We start from the raw sequence: 22,920 nt of genomic DNA, 5'->3' as shown, positions 1-22,920 counted from the left end.
GTATGCCACAGGCTAGTCCTTTACTGTTAGACTTTTAAGCTTGCAGTTTTTCCTTGTGCCATCGAGACTGCCTTGTGCATTTTATAGGAATTGATGGGACTTACATGTACCTTTTAGAACTTCTGAGACTATCTTCTTGGGGTGTAACTTTCCAAAGTGGGGTTGTGGGCAGCAGGGAGGCTGTGCATCTTGATAACACCGTACATACTCATTGCCCAGCTGTTGGTATTTACACCCCCAGGAAGACCTCACAAGATGGCCTCTTTCCCCGAATCCTCTCCAGAGGGAGGTCAGTCAGTTCATCATCTTTCTACCATAAAGCTCAGCGGTCAGCCCTCAGGATTGGTCGTCGGTGACTAGACTCTGTTTATCTGCTGAGATCCTGGACACGCTGCTTCCCTGGCCCAACTGTTACTGGGAAGTGCTGCCCCCATAGGGTGACTTTGAGGGTAAAATGAGATGATACAGATGAAACCCTCACACCCTAACTGGTGATGATGCTTCACGGCCATTTTAATTTCACCTCTTTTAGAGGCAAAGAGAATTCCACCTTTTCGTTTGGTTTGTTTTGCATTTTGTACCCTTGTGAATCCCAGATTTGTCACAGATGTTGCTTTGAGCATTGTGAGTTTCTCCATCAGTCAGCCAAACCTGTGTGGTGGTCTCCAGGGGGTTGTCTCTGGGGAAACTGTAAGATATGTAGGAGCAGAGGCTAACAAAACTTGCGTGTGATCAGAAAGCTCAGAGGTGTGCCACAGGGTAAAATTAACCAGAGGTACAGCTCAGGACAGGTTCTTACAACTTCTAGTGGAAATATGAAAAGTCCTCCTGAAGATGTAGAAAGGTGTGAGGGCAGATGGAGGATGACTAGCCTTTCCTTGCCTGCTTTTGTGCCTCACAGTGCAGCTCTCTGGGGACAGCAGACACCGTTGACAGCTGGGTCAAGGCCTCCTCTTCACCAAGGTGGCCTGGGAGCTGGGAGAATTTTCACTCTGAGAAATTAAAAAAATGAAAGACAAACATGGTAAAGCAGATGCCTTCTTAGTCATCCCCAGTAAATAACAGTTAAGTCTTCTATCATATTTGCCTTTGATTTTTCTCCTTTTTTTTTTTTTTAAAAAAGAAAGCCTTCTAGCCAGCTCTCAGATCCCTCCAGATCAGCCTTGTCTTTCCCACCCTCGAGAAGCAGCCACGCTTGTGGGTCGAGTTTACTTGTATATACGTACACCTGTGACATCCCCAACATTGTATTATAGTGCTTTAGTTCAGAAATATGTCATCCGTGAGTATTATGCATCTGTCAACTTGTGTTTTTAAATTCTGTCCATGTTAATACATTTCAATCTGGTTCCGGCTTCTTGAGCACTGTGTGGCGGTTCATAATTTGGAGAGGCCGTGTGTGGTCCTTTGCTCATTTTTGTTTTTCTCACTGCACACAGTGTGATAGTGAACGAGCTCATATGTTTCCTTGGATGCAGTTAAATTTGATAATTTCTCTGAGGAATATATCCAGAACTGGTATTGCTGGGGTAGTGGGCTATGAGTTTCATAGTTTTGCTGGAAACTGGCCAGTTATCTTGCCGGGGTGGGGAGGGTTGGGGGGGGCGGTGATTTTTCACTCCAGATATTAACAGGTGTGTTTTCCTCTTTGCACACCTGTCATGAGGCATGCACAGGGAAAACACTGAAGGTAACAGGAGTGCTCTGTGCTCATCACAGAGCTGCCTTTGTGGTCTGGGTTCGTTATGTCGTTTAATCCAGCATCCCCTAAATTTTTTCTGGTTTGAACCATTTGTTTCTAAAAATCTGTGCCAATCTGGGTGAGAAACAGCATCTCATTTAATTTGCAGATGGCTGATAACTCATGAAGATGCGCATTAAAAAAACAGAATTATTGGCACTCTTCGTTTTCTCTTATTCGTGTATCCTTAATCTTTGCCCCTTTCCCCCACTGTTATTCTTTTTATTATTGATTTGCAGGTTTTATTTAATCTGGATCGATTTCTGTTTAATAATATGCAAAACATTTTCTTATAGTCAATAGTCCTTTACTTTCAAACTTCACTTATAGTCGCTTTTGCAAAAGTTACAGCGTTAATCAAAGTTATGTACTGGTAGCTTTCGGTTTAAATAATGATTGTCATCCCGAGGTTATGGAGGTTGTCAACAGCCAGGTCTTCAGTTTCACTTGTTTGTTCTGGTAACTTTAACTTCCAGTTCATCTGGGTCCAACATTGGATGGTTGGCAGTCCCATGTAGCATTAATAGGCATCCCATAGGGTTAGTCTAATTACGACTGGAATATGTATAAGAATAGTGGTGTGTGAGACAAGTCTCATTTCTCTGAGCCCCTAAACATCTTCCATCCTGAACTAGACATTTGGTTGTGGTGGGAGATAGGGTCAAAGTTGTGCGCACAGAGGCAAAAACCAAAGCGATCCCAGCCTTGGTGAGCAGGAGGTGGGTAGTCGCAGCCTACCGGAGTTCCTGGCTCTGAAGCCCCAGGTCCAACCCTGACACTTGTTAGTGTCCTGGGAGGACGAGTGAGGCGTTAGTGTGCATGTTTGCCGCTCAGTGTTTGTACCTCTGCTTTCTGTGTTTTACTAATCAGTTTTCCCAGAGGAGAAGACAAGCAATCTGGGGAAGAGGGTGCTGCACACCTGTGTTTTGTTTAAAAAAATTTTTTTTCTTACCCCTGTGTTTTATTGCTTCTAAGAGTTTTGGGCTGTGGGCAAGACATGCGAAACAGGGGCTCTTTTTAAAATGAGAGGATGACTTGGGGGCAGGTGGAGGGTGGTGGGGGAGGGACCCTAGAAACTTAGAGGGAGGTGGCTGTTTAGAGTGCTAGTGCGAGTCTCAGTTTTTCAGTGTCCTAGCAATAGTAAATCAGCAATAATAAATCAGTAGTTTTTATAGAATTTGGTTTTCTGAGCCCCCTGCCTAATGGAGCTGTTGGATTACATAGTTTCTTTGGGCAGGCGAAAGAAAGTTGCTACTCAGAAGCCAAATAGGTGCTTCTGTTTTTGGGGCAAGTACACCAAATAAGTGATATTTCCCCTCATCTGGGAAAGCAGAGCCGCTCTGGCCTGCAGGGCGGCGCGGGATTGGCTGTGAGCTGGGTTCCGCCTCTCCCCGTTTCCAACCCCCGCACCCCCACCCCCACCCCCAGCCGTGTTTTGATGCATCACCCCTTTGGCTCCAGGCCTCCTGCAGTTACTTGCTTGTGGGGCTATAAATAAGCCGTCATTTCTCAGAGCATAGGGCAGAGGCCAAGTCCGTTCTTTGCCTTTGACCCTGACGAGGCTTTTCTTGGTTAATACTTCACTGTTTAGTTGGTGAATTTTGAAACGCTGGCCATTTTTAACACGGTTCATCTCTGCAGCACTTTGTGAGGTCTACCTGAGGCTGATGCGTCTAGAAAATTCAGACTGTGATTCCAACTCAGAACATTCAAATAATAGCAAAAGATATATTTAGAAACAAAGGAAATGCTCACACGTAAAGACACAAGAGACATAAAGTCAGGTTTCAACTTTATAGTATATAGTTTCCCATTTCTTTTCTTGATGGTAAGTGCCTCAGTGACCCCTGGAATAATATTTGTATAATATTTGGATCAGTTGTAAGTCTAAGGTGGGCTGAAATTCCATCATAATTAGAAATATCCTTTTCCCATAATGTTTGAGCTATATGACAGAAATGGGAAAATCAAAAGTAGTATTCAATTTTGTATTTGCATACAGAAGAAAACACTATTTCTGTTCTGTTTGGTATGCTGACATGAAATGTGAATACTGTAGCTTTTGATAAACATGGCTGAGCTTGGAAGGATCATCCAGAGAGGAGGTGAAGTGGGCAGGTTGTTGTCTTTGGGAATATTTTATGGTTCTCGTTAAGCAATCCCTGTTCAGCCTGGTTGTTTGGGGGCTATGGGGTGGGTGGTGGTATATAAACAGACTGTCCAGGTAGTAGGAGCATCCCTGTCCCAACCAGGAGAAGAGGAAGCCAGGTCGCCTCCTGGACACACAGCAGGGTCCCAGAACTGGAGGGAAGCTCTTATCCTGTCCTGTTTTGCTCAGTGACAGGACTACAGGCTCTTTATTTTTGGGAGCTGCATCACGTATGCTGCTCCACAGAGAAACCTAATCCTTCCAGTTAGCAGAGTAGGAGGGGTACAGGAGACGCTTCCTCTTAGCGGACATCGCTAGCCTCAGAGCAGCAAGATAGGAAGCGTGTCTGGCCCCCAGGAAGTGCTAAGCCAAGATTCCCCCTTGGCCATGTTTAACTGGACAAACATGGGTGCCTTGCCAGGAAGAACTGCTGGGCTGTATTCACTGTTCGCTGTGTTTACAAAGTGGTTACGTAATGCAGTTGAGGATCTTGGTTTGTCTTTCTGGCTGGAAGGAGTGTGTCTTTGGGACTTTGGAGGAAACACTGTCCTCTGAGAAGCCCAGGACTGGTCCAGGAGGTGGCCTGGGTTCTCACTCATGAGTCCGCATCCTTTGCCAGTGATGCCCTCACTGTTTGCCCCATGGTGATGGGCAGGGGAGGAACCCGGAGTAGCCAGCAGGCCTGCTTGCTAAATATTAATGGGGTGTCGAGGAGTATCTGAAATCTGAGAGGAGGTCTGGGGAGACGTGATGGCAGAGTCAGACTCCTGCTTACCCCCCGTCTCAGGAATGGGTGGTGAGACCCAGCAGGGGTGCGTGTAGCAGGAAGAAGTGTCTAAGAATGACAAATGGGCCTCAGTGGGAGTGGGGCTGTCTTGGCCAGTGGGTGCCCGTCACGGAGCTGATCAGGGTCAGCATCTTCTGGCTGGAAGGGTGAGGCTTCTGTTGGCACTGAGGCTGTTCATCTTTGCAGAGGCGGAGCTGGTTGGGAAGAAGTCTCATTGACTGTGTAGGTGGTATCAGCTGTCCTGGGGAACTGTTTGCTTAGCAGCCCAAATATTCTAAGTGTTTAATAGGAAATGCCCATGGGCTGGATCTAGGTTTGGTTTTTACATTCGTCTATCCTGAGATGCTGCTGCTGCTGTGTTGCTTCAGTCGTGTCCGACTCCGTGTGACCCCATAGACGGAAGCCCACCAGGCTCCCCTGTCCCTGGGATTCTCCAGGCAAGAATACTGGAGTGGGTTGTCATTTCCTTCTCCAATGCATGAAAGTGAAAAGTGAAAGTGAAGTCGCTCAGTCCTGTCCAACCCTCAGCGACCCCATGGACTGCAGCCCACCAGGCTCCTCTGTCCATGGGATTTTCCAGGCAAGAGGACTGGAGTGGGGTGCCATTGCCTCCTCCGATCCTGAGATGAGCTGGCTGCAAAGTGCTTTTCCAGATCTGCTACATTATTATTATTTTTTTTTAAAAAAGGCATTTCATGCAGTTACAGTAACAGCTAAGAAAAGCAGCAAGCTTGGGGACACACAGGAGTTTGGAACCCGTGTTCTGCTGTTGGAGGGGTGTCCTCAGAGCAGGAGGCCTGAAAGCCAGTTGCCTGAAACCCCCCACCGCAAGCCTGATGGACCCCCTCTGCTCTACCAGCTCCCATCTCTGCCTTTGCCTCCTTTTTCAGCCTCAGAAATTCCAGCCATACTTTATTAAGGGTTATAATTATCCCCTAATCTAGTGCAAAGAAAAATGAACAACATTTCCATCAATATTACCTTCTGTTTTTATTTGGGGAACTAAGTTTACAGCAGGTGAGAAACAACCCAGCCGCATTCCCCCAGCCCCCTTCCTCCCACTGCTGCTTTCTGGGGGCCACGGCTGGGCCCCGCTAGCCTTTCTTCTGCCTTTGCCTTGCCTGGCAGTGCAGTGGCCTCCGCACTGGAGCCCCACCTGTGCCTCCAGGTGTGTCTCTGCCGGCTCCACCCACAGGTCGCCCCATCTGGGCGCTTTGCTGCCTGTGCAGTGCTCCTGCGTTGCCCTGGACCCCCACCTCCGTCTCCGGAGCAGCAGGATGCCCCCTGTTCCCACTCTCATCCCATGTGCCCCTCGCTTGCGTCAGAGTTGGTCCTGGCTCTGTGGCCATCCAGCGTGGCAGAGCCCTCCTGAGTGGCCTTTATTGGAGCATGGGCTGAGTGCCCTGTAACTGTGGACTCCAGGACTGGTGCAGCCTGTAGAAGGATGTCGCTAACTTTGTCACTTTGTGATTCTGACACAGAGTGCCTGCACGTCCTAGCCATGGCAGGCACAGGTGCCAGCTCTGTTCACCTCTGTCTTTTCTTCCAGGGTCTTGGGAAGTAGCATGTGACCCTCGGGTTCTCCTGTAGAGGTGAGAGAGTGGAAAACAGAGAAGGAGGAAACTATCATCCATCACCACCCGTGGAGACAGAAAAGACCTCCTGCACGTTAAGAAACACATCTGTGGTGGGGGGCTTGGGTAAAACCCAGACAGGGACGCACCTCACTGGACGGGAAGGAGTGAGGAGGGCCGAGAGCCCCTGGTGGTCGGGTCACAGGAGGATGCAGCTTCAGTGTTAACTCAGCCCAGATTCCGGGCCTGTTTTTCCCTCTTGGCGAAACATGCGTTAAACAGATTTTTGGAAATTTCCTGGTTGGAATATTTGGAAGTGGCAATTTAATTCTTTTTTTAATTGTGGTAACATATACACTAAGTGAAATGTACCACTTTGACCTTTCTGAAGTGGGTAGTTCAGCGGCATTACATGCATTCATGTGGCTGTGCAGCTATCACCACCATGGCCAGAACTTTTCCATCTTGCCCAGTGGATGCTCAGTCCCCGTGACACAGTAACACCCCGTTTCCCCTCCCCCAGCGCCTGGCACCCTCCATTTCTACCTTCTGTTTCTATGAATCGGGCCGCTCTGGGGACTTCGTATCAGTGGTACCATACAATGCTGCCCTTTTGCTATGGGCTCATCTCACTCAGCACAGCGTCCTCAAGGTTCAGCCAGGCTGTGTCGAGTGTCTGCCTCTCTTCCTTTTTAAGGCTGAGTAATAGGTAAGAAAGCCTTCCTCAGCGATCAGTGCAAAGAAACAGAGGAAAACAACAGAATGGGAAAGACTAGAGATCTCGTCAAGAAAATCAGAGATATGAAGGGAACATTTCATGCAAAGATGGGCTCAATAAAGGACAGCAATGGTCTGGACCAAACAAGCAGAAGATATTAAGGAGAGGTGGCAAGAATACACAGAAGAACTGTACAGAAAAGATCTTCACGACCCGGATAACCACGGTGGTGTGATTACTCACCTAGAGCCAGACATCCTGGAATGTGAAGTCAAGTGGGCCTTAGAAAGCATCACTATGAACAAAGCTAGTGGAGGTGATGGAATTCCAGTTGAGCTCGTTCAAATCCTGAAAGATGATGCTGTGAAAGTGCTGCACTCAATATGCCAGCAAATTTGTAAAACTCAGCAGTGGCCACAGGACTGGAAAAGGTCAGTTTTCATTCCAATCCCAAAGAAAGGCAACTACCGTACAATTGTACTTATCTCACATGCTAGTAAAGTAATGCTCAAAATTCTCCAAGCCAGGCTTCAGTAATATGTGAACCGTGAACTTCCAGATGTTCAAGCTGGTTTTAGAAAAGGCAGAGGAACCAGAAATCAAATTGCCAACATCCGTTGGATCATGGAAAAAGCAAGCGAGTTCCAGAAAAACATCTATTTCTGCTTTATTGACTATGCCAAAGCCTTTGACTATGTGGATCACAATAAACTGTGGAAAATTCTGAAAGAGATGGGCATACCAGACCACCTGACCTGCCTCCTGAGAAAGCTATATGCAGGTCAGGAAGCAACAGTTAGAACTGGATATGGAACAACAGAGTGGGTCCAAATAGGACAAGGAGTACGTCAAGGCTGTATATTGTCACCCTGCTTATTTAACTTCTATACAGAGTACATCATGAGAAATGCTGGGCTGGAAGAAGCACAAGCTGGAATCAAGATTGCCGGGAGAAATATCAGTAACCTCAGATATGCAGATGACACCACCCTTATGGCAGAAAGGGAAGAGGAACTAAAAAGCCTCTTGATGAAAGTGAAAGAGGAGAGTGAAAAAGTTGGCTTAAAGCTCAACATTCAGAAAACGAAGATCATGGCATCCGGTCCCATCACTTCATGGGAAATAGATGGGGAAACAGTGGAAACAGAGTCAGACTTTATTTTTTGGGGCTCCAAAATCACCACAGATGGTGACTGCAGCCATGAAATTAAAAGACGATTACTCCTTGGAAGAAAAGTTATGACCAACCTAGATAGCATATTGAAAAGCAGAGACATTACTTTGCCAACAAAGGTCTGTCTAGTCAAGGCTATGGTTTTTCGACTGGTCATGTATGGATGTGAGAGTTGGACTGTGAAGAAAGCTGAGCACCGAAGAATTGATGCTTTTGAACTGTGGTGTTGGAGAAGACTCTTGAGAGCCCCTTGGACTGCAAGGAGATCCAACCAGTCCATTCTGAAGGAGATCAGCCCTGGGATTTCTTTGGAAGGAATGATGCTGAAGCTGAAACTCCAGTACTTTGGCCACCTCATGCGAAGAGTTGACACATTGGAAAAGACCCTGATGCTGGGAGGGATTGAGGGCAGGAGGAGAAGGGGACGACAGAGGATGAGATGGCTGGATGGCATCACGGACTCGATGTACGTGAGTCTGAGTGAACTCCGGGAGATGGTGATGGACAGGGAGGCCTGGTGTGCTGTGATTCATGGGGTCGCAAAGTGTCAGACATGACTGAGCGACTGAACTGAACTGAACTGAATATTCCGCTGTGAGGATGGACCTGTTTTGCTTCTCCGTCATCTGTCAGTGGACACTGGGGTTGGCCCCACTTCTTGGCTATTGTGAACAGTGCTGCTGTGAGCAAGGGTGAATACACATCTCTGTGTCTACTTTCATCTCTTTTGAGAATGTACTAGAAATAGGGTAATAGCTGGATTCTATGTTTAATTTAAATTTCCTCAAGTCTAGCTCAGCCAGCCATTTTTCTCCCCCTTCCCAACCTTTTTTTGTTTTTTTAGACTGTGTTGCTGGTTTTAGAGTAGACACTTTCAAAAAAGACTTTCACAAGCTGCCTGATGTACTAGTTTGGCAAGGAAACTTTTTGAATTGCTGGGAATTAGAAAGCAGCTGTGGGCAGCATGGTTTGATGTGCTAACTGTAACCATCTTGGGCAGGAGGATGAGTTTTTCTGAGAGGGAGGCTCGGTGGTGGTGTAGGTACACTGGCCTTAATGCTACTTTATGGCATTTCCCCAGTGACTTATGGAAAGGTATACAGAACAGTCAGAGGAGGTAGAATCATTACTAGCCACTACTTAAAAAAAAAAAAAGCCTTTCCCATCATGTGGAAAATACCAAACATTTCTTGCAGGAACATTTGGGTCACAGTGACATTGTTCTGCTTTGGTGAATATATTATCTTTGGGGAACGTTGAGGAAAACGCACTGAGCATTGCCATATTTATTAGCACTGTGTCATACCTTTGCTTTCCTTCCGATTGTCAGTGGCCTTTTCTGTGGTTGGTTTGTCTGCTCATGCAGGTTCATCTCCTGGGTGATATTAACAGTGCCTTTTCTTGACACGTTGTGCAGAGAGATTCAGTGTTTCAGTCATCCAAAGTTTGAGCCGTCGCTGGGAGGCAGTGCATTGTTTCTCTCAGGTTGGACGATTGCTGGACTCAGACAGGAAAACCACAGATCAGGTTGCCCGCCTTTAGCGACTCGGCCCCAGGAGGTGCATGTGGGGTGGCACTGATGCCTCTGCAAGATACAGGCTTCCAGAGCACGTGCGGGCGCGTCTCTGGTCTGTGCCCTGCATCTGACCGGCAGTGTCCGCATGTATCACAAAAGTGCAACGGGAATTTGCTGTATGGCTAAGAAACTCAAACAGGGGCTCTGTGTCAACCTAGAGGAGTGAGATCGGGAGGGAGATGGGAGGGAAGTTCAAAAGGGAGGGGGTATATGTATACCTGTGACTGATTCAGGTTGGGGTTTGACAGAAACAACAAAATTCTGTAAAGCAATTATCCTTCAATAAAAAAATAAAAGAATAAATGAGAGAATAAATTATTTTTAAAAAGTGCACAGTTCAGAGGAGAAGGATTCCCACCCCCTGCCCCCAGTGGGCTCCCAAACCATCATGTCCATCGTGTCTGCGAGGCATTAAGAGGCAGGTCTTGTTGACCACGTGCACTGGTTGCTGCTGGAACCGAGGGGGAGGAGCTGTCCTTTCAGAACCACACAGCAAACAGACCCAGGCTCGGGTCTCGTGTGGTGACAGTGTTTGAGTGCACTGACATTGATGCAAGGGAAGGGCACTGTTTATGGGGATCACCCAAGGTGGTGACAGCCTCGTGGTTGTCAGGCAGCTGCCTGGCCGTGGTGGGAATTCATGAAGGCTGTCTGGTGTGGGGCCGAGCTCTTCTCAAGAGTGTGGGCAGACCCACTCCAGCTCGACCACCGGCCAGGGTGGAAGTGGCCCTTCCAGCTGGTCTCCCACATGGTCTGAGAGGGTTTGGGGCCTCTTGGTTGCTGGTGGCTCATGTGACATGCAAGTGTCACCCCTGCCCCAGGTCACATACAGCATGTTTCACTATCGAGTTCCTTACAAGTTCTTGCGACTTGCGTGACTCTCTGGAGTGGAGTCCACATTCTTCTTGGCAGGAGGGTAGCACGTGTGCTTTTGTATGATCACGAGGCAGGCCATGGGCTGTTCGTCAGCAGGGGAGGCCGGGAGACAGGCCCGGTCTCAGGGAGGTTGCCAGGTGGTGACCGCCTTGCCCCAAGTGGTTGCTTCACTGTCTGCATCTTGAGCTTGGCTTGGACATTGTCAAAATCCTCGCAGCCATAGAAGCATTGGGTTGATGTCAGATGTTCCACTGGAAAGACCAGGCCTTGGCAGGGGGAGGGGCCATGGTGTGACGAGGTGGACAGCCCTTTGCTGGCCTTCTGGAAGGACTGCTGAGTCACCAACCTCTCTGAGCTGGGGGCCCCTGCCTGAGGTGGGGGAGAGTGCTGTCATGGAGGTGGTATAGGGTTTTGCTTCAAGGCTACCCTGGGCAGCCCCAGCTGTGTCTTCACTTCAGAGTCAGTAGCCGCACCGGGGTCTGGGGCCTTTGTGGAACCCTGACACCAGTGATGGTCTTATTTCCATGGGAACACACAGCATTCACTGTGTTCATGAGCTGGTTGTCTGGTTGTGGGTTTGAGCGATTAGGTTTCCAGAGCTTATCAGAATAGACAATGCAGATTGCTGTTTCATTCAGAGTGGTGTCATCTAAAAATAGAACAGTGGCTTCACCGGTGAGTGAGGTGTTGACTGAGTGTGGAGAAGGCCCGTAAAACCTCTGCAGTGGGACAAGGGTCAGGCTCAGAGAACATGGCCAAGGCTGAGGCATGTCCACCCCCCCCCCTCCCCTAGTCTTGCTATTGCTGCTGCTTTCTGATTTCTTGACTGTAATTCCCAGCAACTGTTTCTTGTTACAGAGTACGGCGTTTGTGAGAACTTGCGGAAGCTGGAGATCACGGGCGTGTCTTGTCGAGATGTCTATGCCAAGCGTAAGTTACTCTGTTGTCATGCTCCGCTGACTGGTTCCAGAGGCGGACCCTCACCCTCCAGGGGCAGCCACGTAAAGTAAAAGTCCCTGGCCCTCAGCCCACGGGCCAGTTCTTGATGCCCCCTTAAAGTCAGAGGTGACACTGTGGAGCCAGCACAGGCACGACAGCACTGAGCAGGCGGGGGGCTCTCTTCTCCCCGTTTCTGGCCAAAGCATGACCCTGACTTTGCAGCACCAGTGCGTCAGGTGTCGTTTATCTGGGAGACGTGGCTGCCCTGAACACAGCTCTGGGGGGCTCAGAGGTGCCCCTCTCTGGGCCCTGGCCTGCAGCCTGGTTGGGGATGTGGCAGCAGGGGTGACCGTGATATGTGACAGCAGCCGGGCCCCTCCTCCCCACCCCAGCCCTGTCCTTCCTCGGCTCGCTTCCTGCAGGAGTGGTGAACCCCCAGTCCCCGCCCCTCCCCCCATTTCTTGTCCCCACCCCTTTGCCTTCCAGAGTCACCAGCAATGCTCCCTGATGCCCAGAGCCCCTGCCCCAAGCATCTCTCCTCTGGCCCTCCCTCAAGGGTGAGGCTGTTGGCACTGATGCTACCCAGGGTCCCGCAGAGGGCATCCTGCCTCTCCCCACCCGGGCTGGGGCGTGATGCGCTGTTAACCCTCGGGGCTGGGTTGTAAAGGACGGTATAAGAAAGACCTTTGGCCTGAGGGAGACCTGCTGAGTTCTCTGGAAAGGACCTTAATTGTTCATCTTAAAAGCATCTTGGTAGATTTTGGTTTTCACCGTGTTTTGCACTTTGTACCAGTTCTGCAGAGAACACTCAGACCAGGTGGTGCTTTTCCCCGAGCAGCTTCCCTAGGAAGCCAGGGCTGGGGTCCTCTGTGGGAACACCTGTGATTCAGAATGGGGGGCTTCCCGGGGGGCCAGCCCCTCCTCACGTGGCCCACACCCCCGGCACAAGCAGAGTGCGGGGAGGCAGGCCATGGGCCACAGTTGGCCCCTGCATCCAGGCTGACTTCCTCATCCCTTCAGACTTCTCTCCATGTCGATCCCGTGGCCACTTAGGGGGTGTTAGATTGGCAAGTGTTCCTGGGTTAGTTTGCTCACGAGTTGGGAAATCTCCTGTCAGAGTCTCTGGGTTTTCATGGGTCTTCCTCTGAGGAGCCCAGCCGCCCTGGACACAGGCAGTTCTTGGTGTTGGTGCTCGACTGTACCTTCAAGGCAGCCATATTCCCCCTACACCCCTGCTCCCACCAGAGCCCTGCATGTCCCGGCCCTACCTCTGCTACCTCCCAGCATCCCAGTTCCCCACTTGCTAGAGGCCTGGGCTGCATCCTTGCCCACCATAGCCACCATCCTTGCCCTCCCCACCGCTGCACCTATCCTTGGTCCTGTATTTCCACCTTTCCCCCACCGCTGTCCTTGGTCCTGGTCCCCACCCCTCCCTGCACCCTGTCCCTGTCCTTGGTCCTGGTCCCCACCCCTGTCCTTGGCCTTGGTCCCCACCCCTCCCCCCACCCCTCCCCCCACCCTCACCCCTACCCCTGTCCTTGGTCCTGGTCCCCACCCCTGTCCTTGGCCTTGGTCCCCACCCCTCCCTCCACCCCACCCCTGTCCTTGGTCTTGGTCCCACCCCTCCCTGCATCCTCTCCCTGTCCTTGGTCCTGGTCCCCACCCCTCCCCCCACCCCCACCCCTGTCCTTGGTCCTGGTCCCCACCCCTGTCCTTGGTCCTGGTCCCCACCCCTGTCCTTGGTCCTGGTCCCCACCCCTGTCCTTGGCCTTGGTCCCCTTGGAACTTGAGTTCCCTGTAAGAGCTGTAAGTCCTGAAATAGTCCTGGAGGGAGGCTCACACCTGCCTGGTGGTGGGGTGAAGTGCCTGGGGGAGAGCACACGTGAGAAATTAAGGCCCCCATGGAGCTCATCTCAGCTGTGGGCAAAGGGGCTCAGGGCAGCTGTCCTGTGGAGGGGATGTCTGGGCACAGTGAGTGGACGGGTGAGCAGGAGAGAGGGGCAGTCCAGCAAGAGGGGACAGGGCCACAGCGAGGTCACAGGCAAAGCAGGACATCTGCAGAGGTCATAATGCTGGCTCTCAACCCCTCAAAAGTGGTTGCCAAGTGCAGAGGACGATTTGCATTCTGTTAATCAGCATCCCAGAGTGTCTGATCTGCCCCAGCCAGCGTGAGCTTCAGCTTCTATCCTCACAGCCCCGGAACCGTGTTTCTCTGAGTTTGCTCTGAGGGCCTCGTCCTTAGCTTCCGGAAGAGGTGGTATAAGAAAGTCACCCCTCTCCTCCTTAGATAGTGGGCCCAGCTACCTTGATTCAGGAGCGAGGAGTCTGACTGAGTTCAGGGGCTGGCAAGTACCGTCCTTCAGCACAAACAGCATGCTCAAACGCAGCAGATGAAGGACATGCCAGGTATGCACCAGGCAAGCCGGGGATCCTAGCTGGGGTACAGGGCTCCCCACACCCAATATCTGTGAGTGTGACCTCTGCCCTCCTTGCTCAGCGAGCCTGGTGATCGTGGTAGGTGATGGAGAGAGCCTGGGGTCGGGGGAGTCCCGAGTTGGCCTGCCGTGGGGAGTTCTCAGCACGGATTGCTGACTGGCAGCAACGCCTGTCACTACGATTCCTTCTGGCTGGGCCTGCCACCATGGCGAGTGCCCCTGCAGGTTCCAGGGGTCGAGGACGTGAGGGAAGCGTGTGACATGGCTGAGCGAGTGGCGAGTCCTGTCGAGAAGGCAGAAGCCCCCTCAGCCGCTTGCCTGCTGTGTCTGTTCAGGTATAAACCCACGCGTGAAGTCGGGACGTTTCATGAGAATTCTGCCCGATTACGAGCACATGGAGTACAGAGACGTGTACACTTGCCGTACGTACCCCCACCCTCAGCCCCACCCTGGCTTCCGCTTCTGTGGCGAGCACCGCCGAGATGCTGCTGGCAGGGCCTGTCACCCAGGCTCTGGTCCCGGCAGCGGGCTGGCCTCCTTGGCTTTTGCTGATTTTCACCTCCTGAGTGGCGGCCCCGGGGCAGTTATACAAATGGGCTGGGTTTCCACAGCTGCTTTGGGTTTGGGGTTGTAGCAAGCACGAGCGTGTGTTGCTGTGCATTTTAACATTTATCACTTCTTGAGACAGTAGGAGCCTTAAAACTTACCTCTTCCGAGATGAAATGTGAGTGTTCCCATCCAGGCTTTGTAGTCATCACATGTTAACAGTAGATGTCAATGTAAAAAGTTTACACACACATATACACACACAACAAAAGTACGTAGAAATAGTGGGTATTTCCTCCTTTGATGGGCATCACTTGAGCTCCAGACATCTTCCTAAGCCGTGTTCCACAGGGGACGAATGCTGTCTCTCTTTGTATTGGGTTGAGCCAGGATGCACTGGAAGCTGTTTTCACATTTTTCAGAAGCACAGGGAGCCCTCTCCTGCTCTTTTCCCCACCCATCTGGGCATCCAGGGGCCAGCGTCGTCTGTGTTGAGCAGACCCGCTCCCGAGTCTTAGAAGAGCATGAAAGTGAAGTTGCTCAGTCGTGTCTGACTCTTTGCGACCCCATGGACTGTAGCCTATCAGGCCCCTCTGTCCATGGGATTTTCCAGTCAATAGTACTGGAATGGATTGCCATTTCCTTCTCCAGGGGATCTTCCCAATCCAGGGATCGAACCCGGGTCTCCTGCATTGTAGACAGATGCTTTACCATCTGAGCCACTAAGGAAGTCCAAAGAGCATAGTTTTCAACAAAAGCAGGTTAGAACAGAGAGAATAGAGTCATTGGTGGAATTTTTCCTAACCCTCACCAGACTCCATGTAGCCGCCGTGTGCTGGCCAGTCCTGTTTTACTCAGGGGTCATCCCGAAGTCTGGGCAGGGCTGCCCAGGTGTGGGCAGTGTGCTCTGGGGCACTGTCTGGGCACTGTGCACTTATAAAGCCGCCTTGTGTGTCACCCAGGCCCAGGGGACTGGTGTGGGAGCGGTCACCACATGCCCGGACTGGGCTGGCTGGCTGAAGACGTGAGTCCTGTTCCTTTTCTGGCCCTCTTGGGAGTGGGCTCTCTGGAACACTCTGTCCTGGGCTGTGCTGTCCCCCCCGCGCCCAGCAGTCAGTGAGCCAGGCGCCATCTCCAGCCCCATGGGACAGATGGTGACGTTTTGGGTATCGATGAGAACAGCTGATCGATGGCGCTGGCTGTGCTGAGGGGAACCAGGTGTCGCGGGCTTTTAGACACAGACAGACAAGCACTTAGAGGTTATCATGTCACAGGGCTGTCACAGGCTTCTTCCAGGACTTACACTGTCAGGCTGATGTGGAATTCTGACACGCCTCTGGGGGTGACCGGGACCAGGAAGTGCCTCAAGTTGTTTTGAGAGGTGTCCTTTTCTGTGCCCAGAGGGTGGAGAGAACCTTCCTGCAGTGATGAGGATGAGTCCTGAGTCCCGATGGTTCACCACGCTTCTGGGAGGCCACATCTCGAGCGTCTGGACCAGAGCTGCGTGCACGCTGTCCCCATTGCTTGTAGCTGACGCTGCCTTTAGGACCCGGTTTAGTGGGGGAATGCTGGCGCCTCGAGCTGTGAGTGCAGTTATAAAAGCACAGTGGAACGCCTGGAAGATCTAGAACACAGTGACAAACAACAAACCAGTTGTCAGCCTTGGTTGCCTTTCTCTGAGAACTGGTCTGTTATTTTAGATGGCCTACTAGAATATCAGGGGAAAATTAGCATGCATGAAAAAAAGAAAAATCAATTTCAACTGAACTTGAGCTTCTGTACGCCCAGGTGTTGTTCCAGGTTCCAGTGTCCTAAGGTGTCCTAACTGAGGGCTCCTTGATATTCGTGCTCTGATGCTCTCCTGAGCTCCAGACACATCTGCTGTGACGACTGGCTTGTGAGGAGCGAGGCCCTGGGCTCTTCCTTGTCCGCTTGTGCTCTGCCTGGAGCCATGGGACCTCAGGTCCTCAGGTCCCCAGTTCCCCTGAAGTCTTCTGGCCCTCATTCCCTCGGACCTGAGAGACACAGTCTCTCTGCAGCCTTGTGGCCCAGATCAGCTGCTCCTGGGGTGTGTGTGTAGCTAACTGACAGTCTTGACAATCCGTGTCTGTAAGATGTTGGGATTGTACTGGGGGTGTGTGTGTCGCCTTTATGATGGATCTAGCACATGTGTGTGTGTGTGAATTGATGGTGCACTTTGAACTTAAAAATAACCTCGTGTACCTGTACGGCTCTGGGCTTTGAGGCTCAGACCCAGCATTCTGGCAGTGCTCCAGGTTGCTCAAGTAGACATGAGGTGTTTAGTGGAACATCTCCCCCATGGGTGAGGAGATGGCCAGGCCATTTTTAATCCTCAGGTATAGATGACACAGGGTGGAGTCTTTGGAGGGGAAGTCCTCTCCAAAGCCCAGTGTGCCAAGAGGAGCAGAGAGCACATTGCAGGGTGGCTGCGGAGAAAGGCAGGAGACCATCAGAAAGAATAAAGCAGAAGGGTGCTCCTGGAAAGGGCTGTGGGCACCAGTGGGATGTGTGTCAGAGAGGAGAGTGTGTGTCTGTGGGACGTTTCTCCTGACTTTGTTCTGTATATCGATTTTGTATCCTGCCACATTATGTAATTCATTTATTCAGTCTAAGTTTTTGATGGTGTCTTTCGGGTATGGTAACATGTCATCTGCAAAATGGTGATAGCTTTATTTCTTCCTTTTCAACGTGAATGCCTTCTATTTCTTTTTCTTGTCTGATTGCTCTGGCTTGGACTTCCAATCCTACACTGAGTGAAAATGGGGAGAGTGGGGATCCTTGTTTTTCAGAAGCTTTTTGCTCTTCACGTTTGACGTGCTGCTGGCTGTGGGTTTGTCACACATGGCCTCTATTGTGTTGAGGTACGTTCCCTCCATATCCTTTTCTCATAAATGGATGTTGCATTTTGTCAAAGACCTTTTCTGCGTGTATGGAGAGGCTCCTGTGGTTGTTAGCCTTCATTTTGTGAATGTGGTGTGTCGCATTGATTGATTTGCGGCTTTTATGTCATCCTTGCCTCCCTGGATAAATTCCCTTCATCGTGGTGCGTGGTCCTTTTTGGTTTGCTGATACTTTGTTGAGGATATTTGCATCTGTGTTCAGCAGGAATATTGGCCTTTAATTTTTTTTTTTTTTCTCATGGTGTTCTTGTCTGGTTTTAGAATCAGGGTCATGCTGGCCTCACAGAGTGGGTTTGGAAGTGTTTTCTCCTCTGATTTTATTCCAGCTACCAAAAGTTTCTAGTCGGTGGCAGGAGATACTGTCAGTTGCATGTAGGGTTTTCCTTTGAGCCTGAAACCTCAGTTCTGGACGACAGATGTAGTGATTCAAGAATGATGTTACGGGCTTGTGGGTGGTGGGCCGGCCACCCCGAGTGTGGTGGGCCATGACAGCTGCTGGCAGGACAGCAGGGAAGAGACTGCTCAGTCTCAGCTCATGCCGAGGAGAGCTGGGTCTTTTAGGCTGGGTGTTGTTGAGTGTGTCGGAGTTTCCCACTTGGCTTATTAAGTGACCCGTTGGCAGATGAGGATCGGCTGGCCCTGACTAGGACAGAGTGTTTTTCTGTTAGCTCCTGGGCTGAGAGGTTCCTTAGTCATCTTGGACCATTGTTCCTGTTTTGGTGGTGGTGGTGTTGGGGTGACCTGAGAACCTAGGCTGGTTTTTTGAACACAACCACACTGACCTTGGGGATCAGTGGTCGGCAGGGTCTCTGAGCCGGTGCTCCTTCTGGAAGGCCCAAGTCCTGCTTCATCGGGCTGAGAGCAGGAGCATTTTCATTGTTCTCACTGAGTTAAAGTGTGGTTCTCTGGTTTCTGGTTCCTTCGCCTGTGAACTGGAATGTCCGTCTTCCCTGGATTCCTAGGAGTTGGGCCCTTTGAGCACGCCTGCTTCTGGTGGAACAGCCCCTGAAGGGTCTGACCCCGTCCACTGCCTGGCTCAGGTCCCAAGTCTGCTGTCTGCACGTGGGCTGGTGTTAGGTGTGCCCCATTCAGTGTGTGTGTGTGTCAGGTGCTCAGTCATGTCCTACTCTTTGCGGCCCCATGGACTGTAGCTCTCCAGGTTCCCCTGTCCATGGAATTCTCCAGGGAAGAATACTGGGGTGGGTTGCCATTCCCTTCTCCAGCCCCATTCAGTATGTGGGACTGAATCCCACTTCACTCACCTGACTTAAGTGGTCAATGCGTGTTTGGAGACAGTGGAAGGAGGGCTTGTTGAGCTGGGGATCCTCCTCCAGGTGGGGAGCCCTGGGGTGTGTTGAGCACCTAGGCCAAGAGGTGCTGGGGACTCTGTCCTAAACCCGAGGGCCCCTCCTCTGCCTGAGGCAGGGTGCGGGCGCGGGTCAGAGGCGAGCCTGAGGGCAGGTTCTTGAGCTTGTCCGTGCTTGTTCCATCCTGTGGCCGTGGCGCCTTAGAGCCGGCCTCCCAACAGGCCCAGGCACAGGCGATCACCATGCACACGGGGCTGCCCTCCCCATTCTCACTCTGAAATTTTATGTAACTCAAGTGGACGCTTCAGCCCGAGGGCCGCTGGGGCTTGTCAGGTCGCTTCTCCTGGACTAACCCTGAGACTTTCTGAAGAATACGTTGTAAAGCACAGGCATCGTGTTATCTTAGGGAATCGAGTGCCTCTGGGCCAGTACACTCCCAGCCCACCTGACGCCGGTGGTCTCTGACTTTCCCTGCAACTGTCCTGGGGGCCCAGGCTGGGTGGGCCAGCCTCATGTTGGCAGGAGCCAGGGGCACACCCGTGTGTGCTCACCTGTGTAGAGCGTGCAATCCAGAGGCAGCTGGTGCTCTCGACACACACAGGAGACTGGACTCTTTTTTTTCAGAGAGATGCTGCTTTTAAAGCAGAAGAAGGAACTCCCTTTTGGAAATTGCCAAGTTGGTGGCAGATTCTTTGAACAGACTTTCCAGGGGCTTCGGGATCAGATTGATTGATCTTGGAAAGATGGGAGACCGGAGACCATGCTGTATGGGCCCATTTGATTTTTTCTCCACAGTTCTATGGCAGCATTTTAAAAACATAACAGAAAAGTAGAGAGAATTGTGCTGTGAGCACCCACGTACCTGACTCCATAGCTCTCTGCCCCACCTCACCCCCACACACCTGTCCATCCATCCATCGTATAATGTGCTGTGTTTCTAGGTAAGTGGCAGACATTAGTCTGTTTTACCCCTAAACACGTGCGTGTGTGCTGCATCGTCTGGAGCTCAGTATTTGCTTGTGACTCTGACCCCGCTTATTATTGCTTGCTTAACAAACACAAAACCTGTCAGGGCACGGCCATGAGACAACCACTGACTTTAATGTGTGTCTTGTAAGCCGACTCAGAAGACGCATGTCCTGAGGCTGCAAGCTTAGGGAGGCTGGTAGAACATTGCCACCAGTCTTCTGCACGCCCTGTGGGCTTGGGATGGTGCTGGACCCGCTTTCCCCATCCCTGTACGCCAGACTAAGTGGTGGCCGCAGAGCTGCGGTCTGCGTTCAGGTCCCTCTGGACTCTGCTGCCTGGCCTTCCTCCCTGAAGTTGTGATGATGCAGCTCCTGCACTACGAGACCATCCACAGCTCCCACTGGGTGTTAGCCAAGGTTTTCAGACACAGAACCAGTTCCTTCATATAGAAAGAGAGCAGTATAAGAAGTTGGGTTGCACAACTATGGAGACCCTGACCATAGACTCCAGTCAGCAGCCTGGAGACCCAGAGGAGCCAATGATGTAGCTCCAGTTCGAAGTCTGGCAGGCTCCAGACCCAGGAAGATCCCATGTTTCAGTTCAAATCCGAAGGCTGGAAAAGACCAATGTCCCAGCTCAACACAGTCAGCCAAGAGAAAACTCCCCTGTTTGTGGGAGGGTTAGCCTTTTTGTCCACTTCAGGAAGAGCCCGTGATTAGAGTTTGAAGTTAGAAAAGACTGATCTCCCAGCTTTCAGCCAGGCAGGAGGAGCTCCGTCATACTCACTGGAGCACCAGCCGTCTTCTGCTCAGTCCTTCAACTGATTGGACACGGCCTAGCACACGAGGGAGGGCCATCTGCATTCTCTGTCAGATGGCAGATTGAAATGTCACCCTCATCTAGGAACACACACACACACCAGAATAATGTTTGACCAAGAATGTCTGCCCACCCCTGGCCCCCATGGGCAAATCCAATTGACAGATGAATTCTAGCACCACACACTGGCTGTGGTGAGACCCCAGGCCCTGCAGCTGGCAGGCAGGGCCCCGCATGAGCTGGTTCACTTCTTTGTGCAATTTGCTCCTCTTTTCACGTTCTCACTTTTCGCTATTCACTCCACAAATACCTGTGCAAAGGAAGTGGAAGTGAGGGACTTTTCCCAGGACATCTGCTGCACTGGCCGTGGCCACGCAGTGGGATCTCAGGTCGGCCTCAAGTGCCCTTTTCTCTCGTTGCCCCCGGTAAATATACACGCATTGCTTTCGAAACAGGCAGGAACGTGTTTTGTTTTTAAAGAAGGATGACCCGATTTAAATCTTACTCTACAGCCCCGTGACATTTTGGACTCCGCCCCTGGTAAAGAGCCCCATGCTTACTCCATCGTGGAGACTGATGGGAGGCTCATCACCTACCAGGGTGCCCACTGTATGTCTTTCGAGGCAGCAGTTCCTCGTCACTGGAGCTGATACGCAGAGGCCGGGTCTCGAAATGACTCCGATATCATGCTTTCTAAAGGCATTTTTACTCTTAGAATGATTTAGGAACTTGTAAGGTTTACTTGAAGCCCCGTTTGTTGGCATGGCTCTCTTGTGAGCCTTCATGAGTGACCTCTGCACAAGCCCCACCCCCCGCCAACGCCCTTCCCTCCGATTACTGACTCTGCATGGAGGGCAGCTGATTCTACAGCGAAGCGCTGTCTTCTCTCTCTCCCTGTAGTGCTTCACCGATACAGACACATCCTGGGCTTGTGGCAGCCAGATATCGGGCCGTACGGAGGACTGCTGAACGTGGTGGTAAGTCTGAAGAGCCTTGGGCCTGGATTCTTGTGCATGGGACTTTGTCCACCTGCCCGAGGGGCAGGCCAGAGCGGTTCCCGCCTGACATAGTCCCAAAGACTCAACGGGCCAGGTGTTATTTTCTAAATGAGCAAAGATTCGTTCTAAGTAGTTCTTGGCCCCCACCACATGCAGGGACTTTGTGATTAAAAATGCTTTACTTGGTCCCTGCCTCTTGGACACCAAGGGCCATTGATTGTCACAGGCCTCGGACGCTCCCATCTTAGGTCGTGCACAGGCCCTTTGCCCTAAATCAGGGTCTGAAAGGACAGGAGGCAGTGTGGGGCCCTCAGAGGCTGGCCCTGGATGGAAGGCCCTTGCTGGCTCTGCTCCAGGGTCTGTGTGTTGCATGCGTGGGGTCGTGGCAGGCACCTGTCCCTCCTCTGCAAGCCTGCCCTCTGCCTCCTCAAGCAGCATTTTAACTTCCTTTTATTCAGCCTTTATGGCTGGTCCCAGCAGGAGCGGCTGTTTGATACAAGCTCCTTGATGGTAGCCAGGAGAAAAGTCTTTTGGTTTTAATCTTTATATGCTTGCCTATCTTATGTGAAAAACTAGCTGATCAATTTTTGGGTCCATTTTAAATAATTCAGACCTGACTTTCCTTGGCTTTAACTGGAGTTGGCATCAAGGAGGATACGGCCCTTGCTGGTGTTCTTGCTGACAGGACTACAGCCTCTGGGACAGAAGCCGGGCGGGGCCTTGTACTCACCGAGCTCCAGGTGGGCGCCCAGGCCGTAGTGTCACTGTGGCTGGCAGTGCAGGGAAAACCAAGCCAGGGGTCCTTCCGGCAGCCTGGGGTCCACCTCTGCTTCCGTCTTGCTGCACATACACCCGGCGGGCCAGAAGCCTGAGTCCAGGGTGATGGCTGGCGGATCTGCCTTGCTGCGGTTCTCAGGGTGCCGGGAGCCAGGTTCGCGTGGACCGCCAGGTGACTCTGGTGACTCTGGGTTTTGCTCACCAGGTGGGGTTTGGTTAGGGATAAATATTGCTTCATATTCCTTATAATGTAGTGGAAACATCTGTTGAGAAACTCACTTCACATTTGTTCAATATTAATACCGCCAGGGAAGCCTTGCTGTTAGAATGTTCTCCCGGGGACAAGCCAGACAGCTCCCAGCGTGGGCACATCCTCTCCTTAGTTTCAGTGCGGGAGGGGGTCATTGTTTTTCTTACTGGCGGTGAGTAATAGGGCTTCTGAAAGCAGGGGATAATTAGGGGAAAGTGGGGCCCATGACAGAACACCGCCAACTAGCCCTCCTCTCAGACGGCTAGTGGCTGAGTTCCGTCCTCCTCTGTCGCTGGAACCAGAGGCTGGGGACTCAACGCCCCCGAGGAGGCAGGACTGGCTGGGGAGCACCGTGGGGGCGGCA

General features: G+C 51.4%; 1 protein-coding gene across 2 annotated transcripts in view; it reads left to right on the top strand.

Annotated features, from left to right (window-relative positions):
• The window catches only part of FBXO31 (F-box protein 31), a 37,090-nt gene that overhangs the window by 1,211 nt on the left and 12,959 nt on the right, over positions 1 to 22,920 (top strand). The window contains exons 1-3 of one of the 2 annotated variants that reach the window (XM_068992124.1): positions 11,498 to 11,525; positions 14,305 to 14,391; positions 21,432 to 21,508. In XM_068992124.1, coding sequence (XP_068848225.1) covers positions 14,337 to 14,391; positions 21,432 to 21,508 — 132 coding nt within the window. In that variant the 5' untranslated portion in view covers positions 11,498 to 11,525; positions 14,305 to 14,336. Of the gene's footprint in view, positions 1 to 11,453; positions 11,526 to 14,304; positions 14,392 to 21,431; positions 21,509 to 22,920 lie in introns of those variants that run through there. The other variant, XM_068992123.1, reaches the window with a different exon arrangement.

This window comes from Capricornis sumatraensis, chromosome 20 (assembly GCF_032405125.1).
Source record: "Capricornis sumatraensis isolate serow.1 chromosome 20, serow.2, whole genome shotgun sequence".
NCBI classification, from domain to species: domain Eukaryota; kingdom Metazoa; phylum Chordata; class Mammalia; order Artiodactyla; family Bovidae; genus Capricornis; species Capricornis sumatraensis.
The sequence above is the reverse complement of the archived record's forward strand: the minus strand, read 5'-3'. Positions and strand labels throughout refer to the sequence as shown.